At 36.6% G+C, this 25,910-nt stretch overlaps 6 protein-coding genes across 7 annotated transcripts; 3 read left to right on the forward strand and 3 right to left on the reverse strand.

Moving 5' to 3' along the window:
* The first annotated feature begins 3,140 nt into the window (after positions 1-3,140).
* On the forward strand, positions 3,141-9,591 carry LOC129747336 (actin-binding protein IPP). Its single transcript, XM_055741492.1, has 5 exons — positions 3,141-4,027; positions 4,215-5,068; positions 5,129-5,247; positions 5,319-5,379; positions 5,437-9,591. The coding sequence occupies exons 1-5, from the start codon at positions 3,629-3,631 to the stop codon at positions 5,825-5,827; spliced, it is 1,824 nt and encodes a 607-aa protein (XP_055597467.1). The 5' UTR covers positions 3,141-3,628; the 3' UTR covers positions 5,828-9,591.
* A 611-nt stretch (positions 9,592-10,202) lies between these two features.
* Positions 10,203-11,269, reverse strand: LOC129747197 (PHD finger-like domain-containing protein 5A). Its single transcript, XM_055741244.1, has 3 exons — positions 11,097-11,269; positions 10,460-10,650; positions 10,203-10,392 (listed from the first exon to the last, which is right to left on the reverse strand). The coding sequence occupies exons 1-3, from the start codon at positions 11,146-11,148 to the stop codon at positions 10,303-10,305; spliced, it is 333 nt and encodes a 110-aa protein (XP_055597219.1). The 5' UTR covers positions 11,149-11,269; the 3' UTR covers positions 10,203-10,302.
* A 1,754-nt stretch (positions 11,270-13,023) lies between these two features.
* LOC129748255 (tRNA pseudouridine synthase-like 1) lies at positions 13,024-15,025 on the forward strand. The gene is made up of 5 exons (XM_055742792.1): positions 13,024-13,141; positions 13,195-13,332; positions 13,620-13,928; positions 13,994-14,249; positions 14,605-15,025. Exons 1-5 carry the CDS (start codon positions 13,095-13,097, stop codon positions 14,875-14,877), a joined length of 1,023 nt encoding a protein of 340 aa, XP_055598767.1. The 5' UTR covers positions 13,024-13,094; the 3' UTR covers positions 14,878-15,025.
* A 279-nt stretch (positions 15,026-15,304) lies between these two features.
* On the reverse strand, positions 15,305-17,586 carry LOC129748254 (E3 ubiquitin-protein ligase RNF146-A-like). The gene is made up of 3 exons (XM_055742791.1): positions 17,293-17,586; positions 17,141-17,229; positions 15,305-16,672 (listed from the first exon to the last, which is right to left on the reverse strand). Exons 1-3 carry the CDS (start codon positions 17,504-17,506, stop codon positions 15,866-15,868), a joined length of 1,110 nt encoding a protein of 369 aa, XP_055598766.1. The 5' UTR covers positions 17,507-17,586; the 3' UTR covers positions 15,305-15,865.
* A 486-nt stretch (positions 17,587-18,072) lies between these two features.
* On the forward strand, positions 18,073-20,434 carry LOC129747192 (tRNA (adenine(58)-N(1))-methyltransferase non-catalytic subunit TRM6). Its single transcript, XM_055741241.1, has 2 exons — positions 18,073-18,282; positions 18,938-20,434. Exon 2 carries the CDS (start codon positions 18,972-18,974, stop codon positions 20,286-20,288), a length of 1,317 nt encoding a protein of 438 aa, XP_055597216.1. The 5' UTR covers positions 18,073-18,282; positions 18,938-18,971; the 3' UTR covers positions 20,289-20,434.
* A 168-nt stretch (positions 20,435-20,602) lies between these two features.
* On the reverse strand, positions 20,603-25,552 carry LOC129747193 (diphosphoinositol polyphosphate phosphohydrolase 1). 2 transcript variants are annotated; one of them, XM_055741243.1, is made up of 4 exons: positions 25,197-25,552; positions 23,387-23,708; positions 22,523-22,678; positions 20,603-22,441 (listed from the first exon to the last, which is right to left on the reverse strand). In XM_055741243.1, exons 2-4 carry the CDS (start codon positions 23,483-23,485, stop codon positions 22,067-22,069), a joined length of 630 nt encoding a protein of 209 aa, XP_055597218.1. In that variant the 5' UTR covers positions 23,486-23,708; positions 25,197-25,552; the 3' UTR covers positions 20,603-22,066. The 2 variants fall into 2 exon arrangements, with proteins under 2 accessions (XP_055597218.1, XP_055597217.1); XM_055741242.1 differs by having other exon boundaries at positions 24,867-25,552.
* Between the last annotated feature and the right edge of the window lie 358 nt (positions 25,553-25,910).

Raw genomic sequence — 25,910 nt, forward strand, 5'->3', positions numbered from 1 at the left:
TGTAAAATGCTTTGTTTTTATTTAGGAAAATCATTCACATGAAAAAAAATCATAAAAAATATCTATGGAATTTAATGGAACACAACGAAGTTCAAGAGCTTTTTTCTCGAAATCAGCTTTTATGCACTTATACCCCTTTGGCTCTAAGGGCCTCATATACAAGAAAAGAAAAAATAATGGAACGAACTCACGAATCTGTAGATATTTAGCTGAATTCACGATGGACATCGTGCTATGAAAGCGGTGCATATTTAGTGATTCAGTGGTCCTGCATCATCCGGCTTCTTTACAATGTAGAATGATGGCACTTTGAAACGTGAAGGAATCATAAAAAATGTTTCCTGATTTTGTGAATATCTTTAGCCTGGTACGATAAAAAATTCTTCATTTTCTTGTAAATTCCACATCCATTATTTTTTCAAACTTCTTTAGAAAAACCGGAAAACAACGCAAGCAACAAAACGACAGAAAAACGCGTCCGCACTCGACCAAGGCCTACTCAGAACTCCATCGCTGAAGGAGTCATTCACATTCTTTACACAAATAAAGTTTGTAATACTGTCTTTTTCTTTTTCCTGTATCTTTTGTCTCGTTTTTTCTCTATTAATTATTTCGATCAAATTGTACTTCGCCTCTATTATCATAAATATTAAAATATGAGCGAACTGGGCCTTGCGTGGTTTTTATCCGGCCCAAAGCTAATGGAAAAAATCTTAATGTAGTGCAGATCACGAAAGGTCTGGAGAGATGGCCCTCCGTTACCAGTGCAAGGCCGATGACATAGTGAGTGCGATGCGATGCGAATCGGCGGAAAATTTACAGACGCAGCCTATGCAAACTCGAGCAGCGGAACAAATTGACATCTGCTTCGCCGCGTTGAGCAAGGTGTGTATATATTCAGGAGTGGTTACCGAATATCGAATTCCCGATTCAGCCATTTTGGCTATGTAGGCTATGCAATTATGCGGAACTCATGAAGTTTGTTTACCAACAAACCACCGAAAAGCTGAACAAAAAATAAACAAACTCATTGAGAGCCCCGCTCACTCCTCGCCTACTTACTGTGAAAGTCGGAGAACCTAGTGTATCAAAAGACCTTGGCGTTGAGTATGTCAGCACTGACAAAATTCTTCACACATTAGTGTGTCAAATTTCACACATTTTGGAAATAAGTAGACCAACACATTAAATGTGTGAAGGTACTGCTGCACATTTTTGTGAAACACCGCTTAAGAAACGAAATGTGAGCGTTTCACACATTATGCTAAAAGCGTTTTAAAACGGGAAATTGTGTGAAATAATGAGGCGCTTAGAGGGGAAAGTGTGTAAAATCAAGAAATATGGAAGAGGGCCGCTATTTTTATGAATGATTGGAACCGAATGAAATGCTGGTGGGTTTTAAAGTGCTTTTATTTATTAAAATAAAGAAAACTCCTTCAGTTTCTGCCAAACAATTCCTCGTCAAATGGCACCGACAGCAAGCAGTTGGCTGAGTTCGAAATCTAGAAAAAGGAACAAAATAATTTAATAGTATGATGTTTATAGATTTAAATAATGGTGGCAACTTACATTTCACTCGTTACGACGATCCAGCCGTAGAAATTCTTCGACGTATTATGGCTGACACCAATTTGATTGAGAAAACAACAAGTGTGATTTCACACACTTTTATCTCATAAAGGCTGATCCGGATAATGTGTAAATTTTGAATCTGCATGGTGTGTAAAAATCACAAACCGGTTTGACAGCTCCATATATTTGCCGATAATGTGTGGAATAATTTGAAAAATGTGTGAAGTGATTTATCAGTGAGGTTTAAGCGATTCACATACATTTTCATCAAATGTGGTTCACCGCATCGCACTCACTATGTCATCAGCCTAACCAAGATAAGGCCGAAAAAAATACGCGTTGTTGTGGGCGACCGAAAGGCCGCAACAGGGATTCTCGCTAGCAATTTTTTTTTTAATTTAGAATTTAGAGTATCAGATATTCTATCTCGAGACGTAGAGATCGCGGGTGTGATCACCGAATCGAGTCTGGAGGCTGAATACGTTAAATTCCACGGCGTTGGTAAGTTTGAGAGCCTTCATTCGACTTCGGTCAATATCTTGGATTATCGCCAATTGAAAACTGCCTCTGTCGTTGATGGAATTACAAAGTATACTCCTTCAGCCTCGATTCGGGTAGCTTTCGCTGAAATTGCCCTCCCTCATTACGTCTTGAATGACGGAATTTAAGGCTTCAGTACGCCTTTATGTGCGTGCAACAAGCAGCGATTCATGCATTGCGGGGAGAATCATGGGGATGGAGCATGCTCGGCAATAGAACCAAAATGTGTCTATTGCGGGGGCTCACCCCATGATACATTCAGGCGATCTGGGATAAACAGAGGCGGTCTTTGAAAGAACGCTCTTAGCGTTCTTATGCCGCCATATTAAAGAGCGCCTCTCCACCGTTCCTAACTCCGACTAATAACATTTATTCTGTGCTGTCAGTTGACAATGAAGACACAGATACGGCTGATGAAGATCAACCAGTCTTCGTTGCAGGAGACTCTCGAAAGCGAACAAAGGCGTCTTCTCCGAAAATACCATCTAAAATCCCAACGGTTATCTCTTCAAAGTTGAGAAAAAAATCGACTGCTGCTGAAAACGAAAAACAAGTTCCTCATGGCTTCCGTGGGAATGTACCACCACAAAAGAAATTTACGAATGCGGGAACCTCGAAATCTCAAATCTCTAATGTAATGCCCAATCTGGGATTTTTAAGCTTACTGACATTTTGAATAGAATTTTCTCGTGTTTCAACGTATCAGAGGCCATCAAAAGCATTGTTTTCGCGATGCTACCTGTAGTAGAGTAAAGAAACTTTTTTATGCAAACTTGGCCCCTCCTTTCAGAGTTTGTCTCTATCGATGACTAATTTAAGCCGAGAGGTCTGAGATATCACTGTTCTACAGTTGAATTGTCGTAGTCTAATTCAAAAATTGGATTCATTTAACTATTTACTTCATTAAAATCTTCTCAATCTAACATCTCTTCCCACGATTTAAAGACTATTCGTCTGGATCGTGACGATTCTTATGGAGGGGTGCTTTTGGAGATCAATAAGCGCCACTCCTTTTAAAGAGTTCACCTTCCTTTATCTGGCGGGATTGAAGCTGTTGCATGTCATAAAACTATTACCGTATTTGTTTATGCCGAGTGTTGCAAGAGTGAGACCTCTTTAAGTGAGAAAAAAATTCTGTCTCCTGGACTCTCGCTTATCCAGGTTTGACTGTATATGTATACATTTTCACTCCAGAGCGACTGATTGGAGTGTTATGTTTCATTCTGTCAGTGCACTTTCTACCATTTCTATACCTATATGTTTCGAGTGCCATTTAGGAGAATAAGGGCGTAGACCTGACAGACATTCAGCAGTGATATCTTTTTTATAAGCGGATAGACTAGCGAAATAAGTCACTATCGATAGTGAAAAGGGGTGCATTTGAAAAGTCATGCAAGGGATATGATCCACTATTCCCAAAATCCCTGCGAAGATACTGAAAGTCCCTAGAAGGTGTTTAGTGCTGTTCGGTATCTGGTTACGATAAGCTGTATAGTATTTATCGAAGCGCTACAATATGCCTCCCTTGAACAGCTTTGGCGTAAACGGTAACCCGGGAGATATTATCTGCTCGCTAACTCAATCGCAGATGGCCATTAATGAAACCGCAGGTGGCCCCAGTGCCAAATCACCCATTTACAGCTGCTCGCATTACGCACCAAAGGTATTGTTGAATCTCAACGCGCTGCGGCAAAATTCACGATTTTGTGATGTCGAAATTGTGGTCGGAGGCACCGTGATCCAGGCCCACCGGGCAGTACTAAGTGCCGCATCGGCCTACTTTGAAGCCATGTTTCGTCCGGAATTAGGGCTTAGTGAAGGCAAACAGAAATCTGTTACGCTTCATTCGATTCGGCCGGATATACTAAAGCTGTTGATTGATTTTGTCTACACCGGGACGGTAGAAATAAAGCAGGTGAGTTTCCCTTTGTCCTCATGTACCTACCACCTTTAAATTTGAATGATTAAGGATATATTTACAATTTCAACTTTTTATGTTACTGTTGTGGTACAACTGGGTTCCATAATACGTCTAGGGTATTTTCAATGTTGAACATGAAAAATGCATCTTTTCAATCCTTTGTTATCTGTCTTATTTGTAGAACAATGTTCAGGAACTGCTTGCCGCGGCAGATATGATACAGTTGCCGGAGGTAGTCGATGGATGTTGCGAGTACCTTTGTCGTGAGCTTCATTCCTCAAACGCACTTGGAATTTTGAGATTTGCCGAAGCGCACAATTGTCGCCAGTTGGCGGATGCAGCTGCCACTTATGTGTACACCAATTTTCCGAAAGTAGCCCTAGAAGACGAGCTGTTAGATATACCGTATCAAATGCTTATGAAGGTTATTTCATCGGAATCTCTGCGGGTAGATAGCGAGTATCAAGTTTTCAAAGCTGCATTAAGATGGATCAAACACGATGTTGTTCCCCGCCGACGGTATGTATTCGAAATTTTGTCTCACGTGCGGCTAGCACTCGTACCTGTGGGCCTCATTGATCAGGCCATCGCCGAGTGTCGAGATGTTTCCCTGAAAATTGCACTCCGATCTGTTCGTAAAGATCTCACATCAAAGCGTGGCCAATTAGTCCCACTGCGTGTTTGTCCAAGAGTTTGCGCCAAAAAAAGTATTTACATCATCGGAGGATCCCGACGAGAACAGTCCGCAGGCTGGACTCCAGCTGATTGCATATTTGAGAGCGTAATAAAGTATGATATCTTCCGACGTGAGTGGATCGAATCAGCACCGATGCAAATTGGTCGCATATTACCCGGTGTTGCAACGCTTGGTGGAAAAATTTTTGTGATTGGAGGTGAACGTGGTAGTCAAATTCTTGCAAATGGAGAAGTATATGACACTCAGAACAATAACTGGGAACCGATGGCTCCTATGGTAGTACCACGTTGCGAATTTGGACTTTGTGCCCTTGGTGGAACATTGTATGCTATGGGAGGGTAGGTCGCTAAAGTTATAGATAATTCTCGAGAAATATAAACTTTTTTTTATTATTCTAGGTGGATTGGAGAAGATATTGGTGGTTCAATCGAATGTTATGATCCAATGAAAAACCAATGGAGAATGGTAGGAGATTTACCAGAACCTCGTTTTAGCATGGGTGTTGTTAGTTTTGAAGGTAATTTGTTTTTTTAACTAGATAGTTTAACACTCCTATACAAATGATATGTAACGTACTCTTTATTCCAGGATTAATATACATTGTTGGAGGCTGCACAACTTCAAGTAGACATTTACCAGATTTGATAAGGTTTGTAGCGAGAAATAGTTTGACCTATAACTAGACTAATGCTTCATTACATTACAGCTACAATCCTGTAACGCATGAATGGAACTCGCTTGCTCGCATGCAAACGGCACGTTGTCAGATGGGTGTTGCTATATTGGATCGCTTTCTTTATGTAGTCGGGGGAAATAGTAGTCAACAGGAGGTCCTATTCACAGTTGAACGCTACTCGTTCGATGAAAATAAATGGTCAATGGTAGCGCCTATGTCAGTGAGTCGTGCTAGTCCTGCGGTTGCCGCTGCAGATGGACTATTATATGTGGCTGGAGGTGACCAGCCTTGTGAAATAAATTTCTATCGCGCCCAGGTGACCATTTCTTCCTTTGAATGTTACGATCCAATGAACGATCAGTGGAAGGTTTGTCCAGATCTCCCGACGAGTAGATCTGAAGCAGGTGCAGTTGTAGTTTAAAAATTTTCCTTATTGTTATTTTTTATCATTTGACGCGCACATTTTTTTTGCTATTATTATTACCACAAATTATCTAGTCTAGTTTTATAAATCGGGAATGCATAAAATATTACTTCTGTATTGGTTAAACATAACAATTAAGGAGTAACTTTGTCATAAATCGATTTATTTAAACCAAAGATTAAAGGATCAAGTAAATAATGTGATTTGACGATAAAGATGTTTTACTTTAATAAAATTGCCGAATATGATCGTCTTATGCCTGTTGATATTTATAAGGAAATTTTTATCTCTACTGCAATTATTACTCTACTGCAATATGATCGTCTTATGCCTGTTGATATTTATAAGGAAATTTTTATCTCTACTGCAATTATTACGTATTCGCAGTGTTCGGCACAAAAGCGATAATCCGCTATTCGCTAGTTAGTCCGCTAACTTTTTGTTAGCGGTTTAACTTTGCCGCTAAGTTTGGATTGATTTAGCGAATTGGAAAGTTCCGCTATTTTTTGGTTCCGCTAATTGAAGATCGCTAACTTCCATATATTTGTATCAATCTCTCGAATTTTTAGTGATAGAATAATCTTTTTTTTATTAATCACTAGCTGATTTTACCCGGCTATGCTCAGGTTCATATAGAACATAAATAAAAATGAGTCGTTTTACTTTAAGAATTTTTATATTAAACTATATCATTATAAGCAATTTTGCGCATCTTTGGTTATTGTTCAGTTTTTTATTGGGATTATTCACTGTGTTTATCGTTTTCATTTTATGGAAAAATTTAAAGGTATGAGCTTTAAATTTAAAGACATACAAAATAATTTCCCTTGAAAGCTTATTCATCACGATAAACATTTTTTTTCATCCACCATCTTTTAGGAAGTTCGAAAAGATTTGGACTTTTATTTGTTATCTTCAAATGATCAAATTGTTTTGATATCTTTCCCATCCTGCCTCAAATAAAAATCTCTTTTGGATATCATTCCACTTTTCAAGACGGATGATCTCCCTGTACAATGGTATATTAGACTTTTATCTACTTTGAAATTTCTAAACAAACATCTGAGTCTGTAAACCATGTTGAAGACTCACATTGCATGTTTTAAACTATTTGTGTACATTTTTTTGCTTTTTAATTTCACACTGTTTTATGATTACTTGGTCTTTAATGTGATAGTTCCACATTTAGTTTTTTGAAGTTTTTGATAACAAACCACCTCTGAGCCGAAGCTACCATTCTAATTTTATATGTGATTTACATTTCAATGTTACTATTCTTGGACATTCATCCCATTAATGCTTGTGAAGTGTGATCAACTTTAAAGTTTTTAAAGTTTCAGTTTCATTACTAAACGGTTCTACTATAAGTTTTATCTAAATTGGATGGTTGAATTGAACAAATTGACTCAAAAGTTATAAATTGGCCAAAGGATTAGAACTGCATAAAACTGAAAACCTCAGATTTAATTACTTGAAAGTATCATGTAATGGATTTGTTTCAATACACGGTAAATTTTCTAATCCCCCGTTAAAATTCCCCGACGGCTATTAAGGCGTTGAAATCGAGGCCTTCAACTTATAACTCTGAATCTTATTATTTTTTTCTTTCTCTGTGAGAGATTCTAAAAATTCGACAATAGTTGGTTCATAAAAGCTGGAATTGATGAAAATCGGTTCATTCAGCTGAAGAAGTCAATTCACTGTTCATTGTTCAGTTCACTGTATATTTATGTAGACTCTCAAAGCACCACAGCGGAGGTAGGAAGCACTTTGAAAATCACTACAATTCTGTTCATTATATTTCTAACAGGCTAGTTGTATTTTTCAATCCAAAATGTAGGCTCATTATTGCAATCAAATATCTCCTACCAGTACCACGTGCTTAGAACAGAAGAAGGAATAAAAATACCCGCCAAAATTCCGCCTTTCAAATTTTCAATGATCAGCAAGCTTTGATTTGCTTTCCAGTATACGTGAACTTTGAATGGTGGTTGCTAATGGTCGGCCCGTAATGATGGTGAAAAAAAAACCCCGCCAAAGGAAACGAAAATCGGCTGCCAAAATGGGTGCCATGACTTTTGGTTCGTGGGAATAAAATAGAACGTTGTATGGCAGGGTCCCTTTTCTTAGATGGGAGGGGCTCAGAACTATTACTAAAACCTTACCCTGGTTCAACTACATCTCTGTACCAAATTTCAGGCTGATCGGTTCAGCGGTGTGGATTTGTATAAGGTGCATACAAACAAACAAACATATATAGTCCAACTCATCTTTATATATTAGATGTCAAAGTAACATTATTGTGCATCATTCTGATTGCTTTATTGGATTCATTGAAGGAATGCGTACTATTTAGAGTTAGAGAAAATCAAATTAATTTCATTAATCATGACAAAGTAACATTGTGCATCATTCTGATTGCTTAATTGGATTCATTGGAGGAATGCGTACTATTTAGAGTTAGAGAAAAGATGCCTTTAGTATCATTTTTCTCTCTTTAAGCACTTTTTTTAGCAACTTTTACAGAAGAAGATAACAATAAAAGGTGTTTTTTTTATAATTTCTTTATTTGAAACGGCTCATACCTTTAGGCTTTAAGGAGCCAAATTCGTTTTGTATTTTTACAAATAAAAGGTGTTAAACAATTTAGAACTATTCTCAACATCTCTTCATCAGCATTTGCTTTCAAGTGGTTGAGCTATTTATTTTTGACAATACAGTTTTTTAGAGATTTTTCAGATCAGTTAATATAAAAATAAGATAAAATCACTACTGTAGCCTTCGTTTTAAGTTCAAATAGAAATTGTATAAATGTTCACGTTTAACAATGCTCCTGCAAATTTGAAAAGGGGAAAACAGGTTAAAGATTTTAAATGAAGATTATGTACAATAATGCCAAAACAAGAATATTGCAAAATTGCAGTGCAATTCAACAGATTATTTGCAACAAAATGGCATACTATCTACTTTGCACAAAACCGATAAATCGAGTAAATTTTGAACCAAAATTTAAACTAAAAAAAAGAAAGATATAGCTCCCATTTTCCATATTCTGTTCTTTTGTTCTTTCTTTAATTGTTCGAAAATCGCTTGTTTTATTTTATAAAACACAAAGACTTGCTAAAACTCCTATCTTTGACAGTTTTGGTTTTGCTCATATAATTTTATGAAAACTCTATCAATTTATCGAATTTTAAATTAAATACTTGAAACTTCATCAATTCCCTCTTTGGGGGTTGGAAAATCGGAAAGGGAAGTGCGTATCTAAAAAAAAGACATATGTTCCGGCCTTAATATTGATAAATAAACTGTAAGCGATTAGCGATTAGCGCTTTAAGCTTAAAGCGATAGCTTTTTTCGCACATTTAGCGTATTTAATTAGCGATCGCTAACTTTGTATGAGTTAGCGATTTAATTAGCGGCGCTAGTTTTTCAGTTAGCGATGCCGAACACTGCCTATTCGAGAACTTTTATTATGATGTAGTATCCCATCATATATATGATGTTTGGTAATGCTATGAGAAATAAATCCAATAAAAATAATGTTTAAATCCTAAATTGTGTTGTGAATTCAAAGAAATGGAAAGCAATTTACTATACAATGACAAACTTGATGCTACTAACTTGCAACAAATTTAGACGCCATATTGAGGTACAGATATCAGAAATAACCGTTTTCGAACATTACTTAATTATTAATTCTGCACAACAAATGACCAGCTAGCCAAATAAATGTGAGTTTAAAATTGCTTGTAAAAATGAATTACAGAGAAACCTGGATAAGCGATAAACTTTTATAAGGTGATTTTTTATCATAAACAGAACTGATTAAGTTATCATTTAAGGCATTATTATGCTCTAACATACTTCGTTCAGTCAAAATATTTACAATTACTTCATTAGAAGGTAGGTATTTTGACTGGATTTATAAAAACCACTTAAGGAAAAATTTTTGTTCCATAACCTCTATAAACGAAAACCTGGATAAGTGAGAGACCTCTTTTATTTAGGTGAGAAAAATAAAGTTCGGTCCGCTGGACTCTCGCATATTCAGGTTCGACTGTATTTATTAGAAAAAGGCGAAAAACGACTGAAGGTGCACATAAGACATCCAGTCGAGCGATAGCTCCGGTACAATTCAAGTAGGTACATACCCATAAATACTTCCGAATTGGGATTCCAAAAGCCTTTTAACGCTTTTTTCATTAAAGAAAATATTAATTTTCTGAAGCTTAAAAATAAATGTAAATGCCTATTGATCAAGTAATTATTAATATTATGCAGAGTGTTTGTATTAGAGCTGGAATGTTTTGTTACATTCCTATCATACAGAGTCGCACAAAAGGATGTGATAAAAATTAGCTGTAAACGATTTTGTTAATACCAGAATCATATTTTGTAGATTTCGGTCGAATTGGAATCCTTTATCAATACAAAGAATCTAAAAGTTAAAAAGACAAAATGTACCTATTTTATCGCTGTTTGAACCCGTATTTTTTCCTCTCGTAGAACAGATCCGTTTTGGAACTTCCAAGATTGACAATTTTGGGACAGCCGTCTCTCTGTGAGGCAAAAAGAAGTAAATTACTATATTTTAAACACAATCATACTGAAGCATTTTCATCTTACATCTTTTTCCTGAATAGTGCATTCTTTGCAGTAATAGGCGTCCGATACACCCGGACCACCACAAATGACACATCGCCCTTGGTAGGAACCATAGTTGCATTCGTCACAGATTCTCACCAGTGTACAGGGACGCACATAGCTATCGCAGATTACGCATTTGCCGTCGCATTTCTCGCAAAGACGACCAATTGCTGAAATTGATAAGGAATATTTAACTTCTATTTAAGCATTAATTTTTGCTGTATACATGCAACATATAGATTTTGATTTCAGTTTTTTTTGTTATATTAACTAACCGACAGCAGAAGACACTAGTTTTTGTTTATTTTAAACAATTTGAGAATCCAGCCGGATCTTAAAAATTCGTAAAAGAATGATTTAGTAATCACACAAGGCAATGATAATCCTCCGGCTGTATTTTTTAATTGGAATAACCCAATTCAACGCTTTATTTTGTTTCGATCTGGATGTATCGATAATAATTATTGGGATTTTGCCCAAAATAAAAAAAAATTTCAAGTTTTCTGATTTCAATCTGAAACATCTGAACAAAATTTGTGTCGATTAGATAGAAAAAAAAACAAACCCGATGAGCCAAAAAGTGGCTGTTGCAAATTAGTTTAAAAACAGAACTTACCGACGCCGGGTTGCTTACGACAGAAAATTAAATCTGGGTGATGTTTCGCCATTTATCTAGTAGCTATTTGATGTACTAACAAAACGCTGACTTAGATTTTTTTTACTTGTCTTGTATACAGAAACATGCAGTGAAAACGCTTCTTTGCGCTTTTGCTGAAATGTTTGAGTTACGTCCCTCGCAGAGCGACTCGCTCGAGGGATAACACGGTGGCGTTACTTGATGTTACGCTTTTAGTTTATCTTTTTTTTTGTTTCTTTTTTCTCACACTCAGAGGAAATCTTATTATAAATTTCATAAGATACATCTTATGAACCACTTTTTTGCGTCCAAACTAATTTTTCATAAGAGTCTTATGAAATTCTTTCAATTTTCATACGATGTTCATATGAAAAATAGAAGAAACGGCATTGTGAAAAAATGATGAACACATTCATTCATAGCATCAGTTTTTTTTCATCATCTAACAGTACGAAGCAATCGCCAGTTCATAGTTATTATAGTTTTCCTTCAATGTTAAATGTTATTGTTATCTCCGGAATGGTAAGTTCGATTTGATGTTTTTGGTGTGAACGTTGAATATATTAGTAAACCAAAATGCATTATTTGTTTACTTTTCAGCAAGCTGATCGGCAAAAAACGAAAGGTCGAAGATGACGATGCGGCAAAAAAAAACTTTGATGGAGCCGTCTGTTGATGCGCTGCTGATGGTGACCATGAAGGATTTAATTTTAAACAAATTTGGCAAACAATAAAGTGAATGTTTTCAGCATGAAATATCGAGAATTTTTCTTATTAGAAAGTGATTTACTGTTTCCATAAGAATCTCTTATGAAAAGCAACAACCTCTCATTGAAGTCGGCGTTCATCTTCAGAATTCATTCGCGTCATAAGACAATCTTATGAATTTCAATAATTTTTCTTATGGCGCCACTTCATAAGAGAATCTTATGGCATACATAATAGTATTTTTCTGAGTGCAGGGATTTTAAAACCAGGTAGGTTTATTCATCCTGAAGTGGTGCGTTTCAAGGGTTTCAAGTAATTTTTGAGTAAATATGAATTAATTTGCTTGTTTCGTGTACGCACACTTCAAATCATTTATGAGAGAATGGGTTTAAAATAAAAAGTGTTTGCCAATGCGCTCATATTCTCATATCGTATCTTAAATATAACGAAAAATATTCAATGTAACACGCCGGTTGACTATTACTCTCCATTATCTTCCCCGTGCAATCCAGGAGGGTAATGGGGCGGCCGGAAGTTGTTAATAAGATTTGGATTCTTTTTGGGATTCTGTTCAGGGATTACAAGACCAATTTCCAGGTCTCTCCAGCAGTCGGGTAGGGATCCTGTTGTCCGGAACTTTGCTATGCTGCTGAAATAAAATGAATGAATATAAATTCGGAAAGAATACAATTTAAATTATCAACAAAACGCACTTACCACAACTTCTCTATCATCATTCCAAATAAATCACTTTGGGTATACGCATTTAAAACTACCCCTTTTGAAGGCGAGCTTTTCAAAATAATTAAGGGGTAACATTAATCCGATAAAATGACCCGTTATTTGACATATTTTAATTTAATTTTAATTTATTTTATTAGAGAGGCTTGCTTGGAAGATTCGCCTCTATGTTATTTGACATATCGTGGAGGTTCTCAATAACGGGCCAATATTGGGCTTGGACCTGCTAAAAGAAATAAAGCTTGCTTTTTACTCTTACACAGATTCCCATAAGAATGATAGCTAATCGGAGTGAAATTGGAGTGAAGGCTATTGCTTTTTCTGTTTAATCTATGAGAAATCGTATACCGGGATTGCGAGCGCGCCTATCGCCGATTACGTCTTTGAGCTAGCCCCTATGGAGACAAAAGTTAGTTGAGTTAAAAAAACAGTGTACTATCTCGGTAAATTTTACCTTTTTATTATTTTCCGTGTGTTGCATCGCCCGAACTAATATGTGCATTTCCTGGTCGCGAGTCAAAAACATCAATGAATCGTTATCTAATTCATTTATCCTATATCGGAACGCAATTCAGGTATGTGTTGATCTTAATATTGATGTACTGTTGAAGTTAAACATAATTCATAGGGGTATCCAGAAGAACGTTTACTTCAAAGGAAATGAGTTGGTAAATCCGGTGGATTACAACTCGGTAGAAGGCCTGTTGGAGATTGCATTGAAAAAGTTTGATCCGATAAACGAGTTCAAAATAAAAATATCTAGCAGGTGCGTAAAATAGTTATAAGGAAACAATAGTCGATTTGATGAGTGATTTGAAACAGAACCTCATCTTAATTTCACACTAGTTTTATAAATGAGAAAATTAAAGTTAAGTCATATTTTCAAAATTGCACATATAAGACTTTGAAAGATAAAGGAGACACGAAATTCCCCAATCCATTTTTTAACGATGAGGGTAAAGTTCTGCCAATATTCAAGTTTAGAATGTGTATTTGGAACAGAACATCACGCTTGTCTAGTGTTCATGTGACGTTTATATTTTATTTATTCAGAACTGATGCAGGTGTCCACGCGCTACACAACACAGTGCATGTGGATCTGGAAAGACGTAATGGCCGTACGTACCCGGAAGAAAAAATGACACAAAAACTAAACCGTTCGTTAGGTGGACAAGGGTTACCGATTCGGGTGCTCAAGACCCAATTAGTTCCCATGACTTTCCATGCCAGACTGTGTGCCAAATCTCGTACATACCTGTACCGGCTGGGAGCATTGCGCCCGGAACATTGTGACAAATATCAAAATCAACCCTTCAGTAGATTCATTCCAATCGAAGAGCATGACCGCTGCTATTTTATTGCGTAAGATTTGAAGCTTCTGTTAAAATTACAAAATACCTCCTATTAGATAGATTATAAAATTTCAGACACCGAGATTTTAACATCGATCGACTGAGACGAGTGGCTAAAATGTTTGAGGGATACCACGATTTTCGTACGTTCATGGCCACTAGCCGAGGTAATTCTCGACAAATTCACGCTTCACATACGTTGAGAACCATTGAGAGCATTTGTATTGAACCTGGCCAATCCATGGTTAGCTTATTCCATAAACGTTCAGCCGAATATTTTTACGATTATTGGGATATTCAAATTCGTGCAAAATCGTTTCTATATAATCAGGTAAGACATCATATTAAGATAGCTCTTTTCAAATCTTCCAGTGAATACTTAATGTCATTGAATAGTAAAACCGTTTAGATGGGATATACTCTTAAAATTTACACCCAATGTAAAAAACATCGAACTCAGTGGTATCCAGTAAATTTTCCTCGTCACCAAATAGGTAACTTCAATTAAAATTAAGACCTGTACGACCCTTATGGTTATTATGGTCTATAATAATTATTATTAAGTACCATTCAGTAATCAAAGATAAACTTTTCAGTATAATAATGGAAGATTGAGCATTCTTTATCAGTGTATCCAACGTCAGATATCGAAGTTATATTTAAAAAATTGCTTTTTTTTGTTTCAGGTTCGTCGCATGGTAGGTTCCTGGATTGCTGCCGCAGAAGGACGAATTTCAGAACGAGACATCTACCAGATGCTCACCGTTCCTTCAAAGCAAACGTGGTGTGATAAAGCTGTGGTAGCCCCTGCTAGTGCTCTGTTTCTTTGTAAGGTTGAATACGATCCAGCCGATTTAGCGTTTCCTGTCGATAGTGATGAGCTTCCTAGAGCAATTGAAACGGGGGAAAACGTCCCTACAGCCGACGGAAACCACCGTTACCTACATGGACGGCAGTAGGAAGATTTTTCGCGGGGAGATAGAGAAAGATGCTCCTGCTCGATTGGGTTTTATTATTGACACCAGTCCAGATCAAGTGCCGGCTTGCATTCTCAATGAGATTCTGTACCTTGGCTCACAGGACTGTGTGCGAAAAGAAGTTCTTGCAAAATATGAAATCACTCATGTCTTGAGCGTAGGCATCGAAACACCTCCCGTTGAAGAAGAACTGCCCGTAGAATGCCTTTCAATAGAATGTCTCGATTTACCTGAAACTGATCTGAGAACGGTCGTCGAACAATCCACTCAATTTATCGAACGCAGTCTTGCTCTCGGGGGTAGAGTTTTAGTGCACTGTAATGCAGGGGTATCACGTTCTACCTCAGTAGTCATTGGTTACCTGATGCTGAATCGTGGTTTCAGTTTTCTTCAAGCCCTCGGACTCATTAAAAGCAAAAGACCTTCGGTGCAGCCAAATATAGGATTTATTGATCAATTGAAAAGATTACAACCGAAATGATCTTCCTGCTCCAAGATATAGTTCTGTGCTTAGTGTAGAAAAATAGATTCCTAGTCATATATATTTTATTTTCTACATATATTTGCGAGGATACTTCCTCTTCGTGGATTATAGTAGGTATGAATAATAGCTTCGACTCTTAATCTAAAGTACATGAAAAAGAAAAAGAAAATGGACCTATTTTTTAATTTGATAGAAATAAAAGAAACCAGTTTTTTCTTGCATTAAGAATAAGTTTGCGCTTGAATTTAAATCATAATCTTAACATCAACGTATCTACAATAATTTCGAGAATTTTGTCGAACAAGTTGTTAGAACTACCTTTGAAGTAATTCGAGATATATACTTATGTAATCGATCTTCAAGACACTACCGTCAAAAAACTTGTCGAACTTAAAATTTAAAAATATTCAGTTTTGAGGAAAACTAATAAATGCGTTCTCAGGATAGTAGAACATTGCACTCAAAAGATTCAATGCAAGTGCTAGTTTAAAGGATGATGTGATTACTGTCCTCGTTATCATCGTCACTATCGCTCAAAGAAAACAACTCTGTCACAACGCGCCTTCTTATAGGTATCGATTCTTGCACACGGTCGGCTACTCTCTGTTCATCATTGCCCAGCGAAAGAACATTGAGATCATTGATAGCTTCGTTCAATTCGACGTTAGCGTTGTGAAGCACGGAACTTGATGCCTCTGTTTCTTCGAATGCCTCTCCAATACTATTGTTTGTTTCGCTACTATTACTTCCATTTAGATTGATACGACGGATTAGGCGTTCTTCTGATTCTTCTTCGGATTCTTCAACGACAATGTTACGATGCATTTGCATAAGATTTGTTTCCGCCTGGAGATCAGCCGAGCTAAGTGTACCATCAGAATTGGGATTAGCGTTTGCACCGGAAGTAAGATCATTCGTTTCTAATCTAAGACCCGCTACGCCTTTCTTAGCAATTGTTGCGAGATCTCGTTTAACCCGTCGAATACGGGAAGGGTCGTTCTGTCGAATTTGACACTTGTGCTCGAAATCTACAATATACAGGAAGCCAGCAACCAATATCTTGCAAAACCGCTCCTTCTTCTGGTACGATTCCTCCAATTCCTGACTGGTCCGTTCGTCATACTGCCACCAGCCATTACGACCTTCGTAGTACCATTGATATTCGGCACCGTCATTGGATTTGGCAGCTTTCTCAACTTCCCGTAAACCGTTAACCAGCTGAGGGTGTTCCAGGTAACTAGGAGGAATATCCCGACGGCACATAGCACATCGACGACTCTTGAACGCAACGCCCTGTGTTAAGGATGAAAGCAATTTAGGGGAACTTGTTGAAGGCATTTCTTTAATGAAAGCTAGTTCAAATTGAATTCCTTCGTTGACAGATGGCGTTAGTATACGTATTAAAGTCATAAGGGATCGCGATAATCCCGATATTTTCTATATGAATTCGATATCTGTTAACAAAAATTAGTCAACTTTTGGTATCAAGGTAATTCTCTAGCTCACGGCAAGGCGGGCGGCAAGAATTGTTAGAGATGTTCACTGATTTTGGTTAACAAAATGTTATAATTATGAAAATCATGAGTCCACATGCGCTCACTGCCCACTGGCACCATCTATGAGCCACCTGCTATAATCAGGTTCTTTTGAATAACTAAACACATTGAACATAATCTATTTTCAGATAGCTTATAGGGATCGCAAATTGACCAGAAATTTTAAGAACAACGCTAAACTTACTGCAAGCTTGACCTATATTACCTTGACACATAGGAAGCAGAATACGTGTCCACAGGGCAGCCTTGCTGGATGGATGCAGGTTTGCAGGCACACTGGACATTCCATTTTGACTAGAAGAGCGTAAAAGTTTTGCATAACAAAATGAGCTTAGTGGTAAATGATTTTTCACTCACCCATTTCAGGATCCGAAGGTTTCTGTGACGTCTGATCAGCTTGCTGCTGATTATTATTGTGCAATATTGATGCAGCCATCGATTCAACAGCACTGCTGGAGGGTTTGGCTTCTTCGCCTTCATCACCACCAACATTGTTGCCTTCTATCGGGAGTGCAGCAACCCCGGATGATGTTGAAGCTATTGAACTACTATTTTCTAATGATTCAGCCATTTTTAAAGTGAAAAGTTGAATTTATTTAAAGAATATTTTAATCAAACGCGGAAGAAAGTTGTTTTGTAAAATATAAACAAAAACAGATGACAGCGGCGTAACGCTACACTGAAAATAATAAAAAGGTGAAATTTATTTACTACAAAATGTTTCCTGAGAGAAATCGAAAGCTCCATTTATATTTATAAACCGAAATGTAAACAACCAAAGGGCTCCCAATCATGTTGCCAAAGTAGCAACAAAGACTGATATAGCTGAAAATATCGATATGTAGTCTAAGTATTATATAATAGAATAAAAATAACGTCGGATAGTTTCACTTTTAAGCTTAAACCCATTTATTCCAATGTTTCTAATTTCTGCTGGATTAACAAACAAAATGATTGATTTTTCATCATTTCACAATAAAAGCATGCAATTTCTTAAACAAATAATTTCCTTTTAAATTTCTTTTATCCCAAAACTGAGCTGAGAACTAAAATAATTATTGCTAAAAACGTGTGAATGAGAATAAAATGAGGACCCAAATGTTTTCTTTGCTTCCTCAGCGTGTAGAATTGGAAAATAAGGAATCAAAACAGGAATCGCAAAATGTCAAAAAATGGTGCGAGTCGACGCCTGCAGGAGCGCGTGAATCGTGATAGCGAACAAAACGAAGAAGAGAAAGAATTGAAATAAAATTTATAATAATATTACATACATGTGGACGGAAATCCTTAAGGATTGTTGAGTAAATTTTACAATTCTGCGATCGATTGCGGATCTTGAAGATTCAGGTAATAATTGTTAGAATTAATTTTTCAGCAGTAGCGCACTAACATATTATGAAATTTAGGTTGAATAAATAACCATGAAAACATTCGGCATTCGCTTTGAAACGTGGAATAAAAAACATTATTTGATAGCAGTGTAATCGTCTGTATGTATCTGCAGTGTTTTTCAAAGGCTGCAAAGAAACCGGCTCAAATGGTCACACTTTAAAATTACCCAAATATTAATCAAATTTTAAAAATTTCCGACCGAAAAAAAATAATGTTTCTCAACCATAAATATTTAAAAAATGGTAGCACACTAGTTCTATGAAACGGAACATTTTTAATGGATATACCAAATTAAGAGACAAGCTTACACGACTTTGCCTAGGACTTAGGATCAACTGAGGCCCAGCTTGGCTAATTTAGAAATTCAATAATGTTTTATTTGTCTGTGTAATTGAGAATCTAAAAAAAAACTTTATCGTACAGGATACTTAAATAAAAGTTTAATGGCCAAAAAATTATCATAATGATTTTTAAAGAAGTACGTTACTAGGAGCTGATCTGCTGAAATAATACAAATCAAAATGTACCATTACTGAAAAAAAAATCACAATAAATTATTATGTTGTCTATAGTAACAAATTGATACAGAGAAAATTCTTATAATTTTCAGATCGATTTTTGAAAATCCATTTAAATAAAATAAAATGGAAGGCACAATCAAGCTTGGTGATTTTCTGGTGATAAAGCGACAGAAGTACACCAAACTACAGAAATTCACTTCACTTGATACGGTTGTACATTTAGGCAAGGATCAAATTGAGCTGCGTGGAGCAGAGAATCAACGATACCATACAACATTTCAACTGCTGCCTAAGGAGGGTCGCGGTCGACGTCTCCATATGCTAGACCCTGTGCAGACGGTTTCGGAAATCCGTAATTTGAAAGAGTTACTTATAAAGGAGAGCGGAACAGATAATCGTAATATCATTGACGATGGAACCACGCAAAATTTAACGACAGATGAAATTTTAAAACTGCGAGAAGAGTGTGAATCATCGTCCGAAGTCATTGGTAAACTGGTTGAGAATTCAAAAAGTTTTGCTTCCAAAACTGAGTATTCACAGGAAAAATATCTAAAACGAAAAGAAAAGAAGTATTTTGAATACGTGCAGATTCTGCGCCCTTCTATACGTTTGATTTCAGACATTTACTGGAGATTAGATTCGGAAAAAGTGATGGGCGTACGTTTTGATACACTTTCGCAGATTATATCCTACAGTGGAGTTTGCGGTGTGGGCAAATTTCTGCTTTACGAGTCTGGAACCAACGGATTGTTACCGGCAGCGTTTCTCAACTCATTGGGTCTAAAAACACAGGCCAAAATGGTTCATATGCACCCAGGGAATGTCGCCCAGAAGCAGGCGCTTAATGCCATGAACTTTGATTCCGAACAACTCGCTAGATGTATATCCGTAAATATCTATTCTGTGTTGCGCCACTACTACCAAGACGGCAAACCTTTGGAGGATGAGAAAACGACAATCGACGAGGTAGTTGAACCAACGCCATTTGAAAATGGAAATGGAGAAGCTTCGAGTTTGAAGAGAAAAAATAATTCTCCTGAAGCGGATGGTCCTGAATCGAAGCAAATAAAATATGATGAAAGCACGGTTGAAACCCAAAAGAAGCAGCAACAATGGGAGCTGGAAAACGCCGCAGCTTGTGACTTAATGAAAGAAAAATTTGACTGCCTAGTCTTAGTGGCAAAGGAGCATCCTCAGAACATACTTAAGGCTTTGCTTCCATTTGTGAAGCCTAGCCGACCGGTTGTGGTATTCAATACAGCCAAAGAAATTCTTCTCGAGTGCTACATGGATATGAAAATGGCAGCAAATGTCACTTATCTGCGTGTCACGTCCAATTGGATGCGTCAGTATCAAATATTACCGAATCGTACCCATCCGGATGTCAACATGTCCGCCAACAGCGGGTACTTATTGACCGGGTATACTATTAGATAAGATTAAGCATTTGATGATCTTTAAATGACACATAAATAACCTTTTCGAAATATTCACTTTACTAAACACTTATAAACTTAAAGCTGCCGAAAGTCCTTGAAATTCTGTTCAATTACTTACACTCGACTGATAAAGAATAAGCAAGAGTTTGACGTTTTTTATAAAGTTTTGGAGAAAAATCGCGTTCAATAACATCTTTAAAACTACGAGCCTTCTATTAAGACCTTCACCTTGGGATACATAGAACAGAAGATGTTGATTTTATTCGTGGTATAGAGGAACAGATACTTTCGGATGAGAAACGAAACCAAGCATTTTAGTTTTCTTAGTAAATTCAAATACATGCTATGCATTCAATTTTGCTTCAAGAAAGTTTTCATTCTCCTGATAATAATATTTATATTACATGTTTTTATATTAATAAATTATCATTATGTGTAGTATCCGTACAGTATATAAGTGTTGAAAGTAAAATTCTGAAATCCTTTCTCTCGTTTGACATCTCTACTGCTCCCATTATCTTATCGCGTTCACCAGTTACCTACTTCTCACCAATTTGTTTCGTCGATGGTTCTGGATTGAGCTTACTCCAACAGCAAAATTGAACATAAACAACGGCGCCGGTGTTCATCAATACTAAATATCCGTCTCGTGTGAATTTTTCGCCAACCAATAACCATTCTTATGTCGCGGTGAAATCACTTTATATTCGTTCTAGTACGATGACATTTGAAAATTGGTTTGAATAGTAATTGATTCCAGAAAGTCATATTAAACTTGAATATTTTCGTTGCAGAAATTTCAGAACTTATGCTCTTGTTTCTAAAATAAGAATCTATTTTCTCTCTTGACTCAAATTTAAAGATCTATCTTTTTCGACTGTACGATTTTGAATCAATTTTATCCTTCTCTTTCTAAACACTAGTACGTGGGCTGCTTTAAGCGTTTACAAAAAATCGTTAGGAGCCGGAGAAGATTTTTTTTTTGCCAATTGTTACTCATTCTCTGAAGCTTTTTATTTTACCTAATATTTATTGTTAATAATATTTTTCATCTATAATTTTAAACCTTATAGGTTGGGTTGCAGTTTTAAACTAGTTTTAGTTTTTTTTAGTGTTAGATTGATTCATGTATTGTTATCCGATCGATTTACTTTGTCCCCATAGTTTGCGTATAAACTTAATGAATGTTTTTAAAAAGTATTCATTTCAGCCTAGTTTTAAATTTTTATTATTGAATATTTATTTCTTGCTTCTTTATTGATAGTATACGCGTCCCAGGGCTATATATTACTTTTTGCTCTAAGTTTGCGCGAAAATGTTGAAAAATTTGGAAAATTGACCTTGGTCTCGCAAAAAAAAAAAATTATAATGAGAGCTAAAATATCGGTGTCACCTTATTTGTAAAGATTCGATGTGTCCAGAAAATATATGCGTGTCTCACAAAAAGTGGGTTGCAGTTACTTACTTGTTAGAATCCTGTGTGTGGTTATTTCATGTTTTTTTTAGAAGAGACATTCCAAAAGGTTTCCCAATAATACGATTGATCCGCCTGCATGCTATGGATGTTTCCCAGATGAATTGTTGATGATGTTTAATTTCAACGATGCCACAAGATACGTTATAGTTTGCAGTCAGAGTAATCAGGGCGGAAATGAAGGCAACATGGAGTGTGTTAGTAGAAAATATGAGTTTTGGACATGCCCTTTTGCTAGCCGAATTCTTCGTCCCATCATTGGAGAAAATCACTTCGTGCTTGTTCTGTGTTAAGCACTCGATTTAGGAAGCATCTTCCGCTGAGTTGTCATTTATAGCAGACCCCAATCCGGTTTCCTTAGTGTTATCCAGCTGTGGTGTCGTCCATGTTTCTTCGTTGTTTGTCTGGTTACTAGTTGATTCGCCAAATTCGCCATCTTCGGGATCATCCGAGACCAGGTGTATACAGTTAGCAGTCGATGTTAGACTGTTTTTCGAGTGACGAAGCTGCTGCAAGTAATGACGTTGAGTAGGTTTATGGAGGGCTAGCTGGGACAACGCCTCCTCAATTGTAAACCATTGGCGCTTTCGACCAATTGTTTTGGAATCTTCCCATTCCTCGAGTTCCTCTGTAACTACCATGACGAACACCTCAGTCCGATGCATATGTTCCGTGTTCTAGAAAAAAAAATCGTAAAATGTTAATAAGATCCTAAATTGAAGGTGGCAAGTTTGATATTTTTAAAGCTAGAACGTTACCTGGAAAATACCCAGGCATCGACCGAGTTCGCCAATAACTCCCGCTTCTTCTAGTACTTCACGAGTTGCCGTTAGCGATGGTTCTTCGTCCGGTTCGACGCCCCCACCTGGCACTATCCACAGCTCAGGACGACGTGATGAAGTCACCAGCAGTACCTGTATAACAATGAACAACCTTTTAATTTTCAAGCATTCTTAGTAATAAGAGCATACCGTTATGGTTCAAATTATTGTAAATACGTTTTTAAAGTAAGAGCTAGCAAGTGAGCAGAATTGATCGAATACAAAACTGTATCTAGTAAGTTGTCGCCATGCTCGGATTCTGTGTTATGGGCACTAGGTAAATACAATCTTTAAACTAAATTATTACTTGAGTTTTTATATCCAAAGATAGCTCCTTTATTTTTACGAATTTTCATTGAGGTGACAGATCGGTTTGTAAAAATAAAGGGTATACTGTCACTGACTGCCCCAAAGAAGTAAAGAGGATTATTTGTTATGTTGCTGGAGCTAAAATTGAATGTGCGGATCTGAAAATAATAAATTTATTGATCTCAGCAAATTTGTTCCAGTTAAATGATGAATGTATTTATCTGCAATCTTTCTAGATCGTTTTGAGGGAGGGTTAGAAATTTAAGTTATTAATTAGAGTCTCAAAATGTCCTTTAACAACTTAACGACGGTTATCATTATTGAACAAGGTTTTTAAAGTATATGATTTCAAAATTATACTTGACGCGTAACAAATTTCAAGCAAAACCGCTGATGCCAGAAAACATGAAATGTGAGTTAAAAGTAGAACAAGATTTGAAAGAGAATGTTCAAATAAACATATAAGGCATAATCAATTGGCAAAGTACGTACCTCGGCCTCAGCTTCCGATCGCACACAGATACAGGCCGCGCGACGCCTGAATCCTTCCTTGTCGTATATTCTAGTCGAGTTAGGCTTCTCCTTTACCATTGTGGCCGATTTCTAAACGAAAGCTAACTGAACGGTATCGGTACAAAAGTGTAACTGTACGATAGCAGTGTGTTTAATCCTTGAATCGCGTACTCGTGGTTTCACAGACCGTCTCACAGTGTGGAAGTTCGATGCCCAGTTGTTGGTTCTTTCTTTTTTTAAAGGTTAAAACACGTAAGTTGCTCTATTTGCGATATGATTCGATTTTTACTTTCCTCTATACCTGCAAAACAGAAACCAAACAGATTTTTTTTTCCTTTATTTATTTTTGCTACTAGGTATAGCGTATCAAACTTAGATTTGTTTTAATGTTGGAAAGTATTATTTACAACTAAGTTTTAGCGTAATTTAATTCCTCTAATTCTTGGACAAGGACTTGAGGAGGGTAATGATGAAATGAACCAATAACTTTATACCCATCTAACAATTTCCGTATTATTGACGTTGTCTATTTCTTCATGCGCATTAATATATTTATGAATTATAATCATATGATAACAATGATGATGTTTACAAAATTCATATAATCTAACACATTTTTTTTCAATTTAACACATTAAGAACTGCGAAAAAATCTAAGCCGAGAAACATAGAAACTCGGCTGTCTATATCTCAAAACTCACAAGACCAAATTCCGCAAATTTAGTATCGTTGAGTTACTAAAATTGTTGTGTTAAATTTTGTAGAGCAGTAGAACAAATTTAAAACATTTGAATCATGCTCCCAAAAGAAGAATATTACCGACGACAAGTGTAAAAACGAGAACCTTCGTAAGTATTTGGTTTGCAATGTATGATTAATTTTGTTCATTGAAACAAAGTATCCTTAAAGTTACATTTAACTGTTGCAGAAGATCAAGGAAGTAGATAAAAAACCTGAAGAAAAAAGCCTTATAATAATTTAGTTAATAAATCATTATCAATTATATTAGACAAATTTCAAGGACGATACTTGCAAAATAAAAAAAAAACTAATACGATTGATATGCGCGATATCAACTTTGTTGACATTATCATTTTGAATTTTTAAAATGTATTTAAAATTGCAAAATTACCATTATCAGTCGTTTTGATAGGCATGCAATTTACAAAAAGATAAACATAATTCAGACTATCTTTGCACAGAATTCGGATACTGTAATGTTTCATGATTAATAATTATATGGATACATAAGTTATGCTACATAAAAATTGAATGATCAAGTTTAGTGTCTGTGACACTGCTGAACAGATAGTTTTTAATAATGATGCATTCGAATAGAGAAGTGAAAGCCATTTCGGCACCTGTTGACCAGCGTAAGCAAAATAAATGTGGAACAATTTGGTGAAGTTATAATCCCGCAATAATGTGCGATGACACGAAACAAAAAAAAAATCATTACCTTCAAGATGAAGAAAAAGTACGTCTTGTAGAACTCGCTTAATCCGATGAAAATACGGCTAGCTAATAACCATAATCAGAGGCTGAATGTAATAAATTTTGGTAGAGTTGGGCAAAAAAGCATCCATTTTGAATGGTTCTTTCAGTAGGTTTCTTGGATATCTCCTTTACCGTGACACCAGATATTCATTGTTTTCCAAAGGCAATTCAAAATGTCAGAGCTATTGGTGATGCCAACAAGGTCTTCTGGCCCAAGCGATGACCAATAACATCCGGAATGCTTACAAGCAAGCCACTGGAATCATTAAACGAAAGTCAACATCACACTCACAATGGACACTTCCGGAAGGTTGCGGTCTGTTTCCAGATGTATGTCCCCACAGTACTTCACCAAAGTTCAACCACACTGTTGCAATCTTTTCACCGTCGAATGCAGAATCCTGCCGAGGACAATCCCCCGGCTTCTGACGATCGAATTATTATCGCACAAGGGTAATTATTTTTTGTTATAAAATTGTACCGATTCGCGATATGGTGGAAGAAACACTCACACAAAACGGGACAATGAGCGTGAAGAGACACAACACCGATTCCGAGACCGAGGAAAGCCGACCCGCACAACCCGTTCCGCACCGTTTTGCCGTGATGTTGGTGGTTACCGCGGTTGAACTTTTTTTTTATTGGATGGATGAAAACGTCAAACAAGCTGGGTTGCCAGGTGCCCAGATTTGTCTGTAAAACCAAGACTTTTGACCCTTCGTCCAGATATTGGTCAGACACAGATTTTTCCCAGATTTTTGCTCAGAGTGCCCAGATTTTACAGACTTTTGAAAATGAGTGATGAAATCAATATTAATGTATCGGATTTGATCCGTAAGTGCCAGATTTGACTGTAAATCTCGCTTGTATTCATGGGTATTTGACCAATCATTCATTAACTTTTTTTTTTCGGCATGGTACGTGGTAGGAAACAGTGTTAGTTTATAGTTCTCAACTCGAAAATAACCTGAATACAAGAAACCCCCCCCCCCTCCCCCCCGCTCAC

This window comes from Uranotaenia lowii, chromosome 2 (assembly GCF_029784155.1).
Source record: "Uranotaenia lowii strain MFRU-FL chromosome 2, ASM2978415v1, whole genome shotgun sequence".
NCBI lineage: Eukaryota > Metazoa > Arthropoda > Insecta > Diptera > Culicidae > Uranotaenia > Uranotaenia lowii.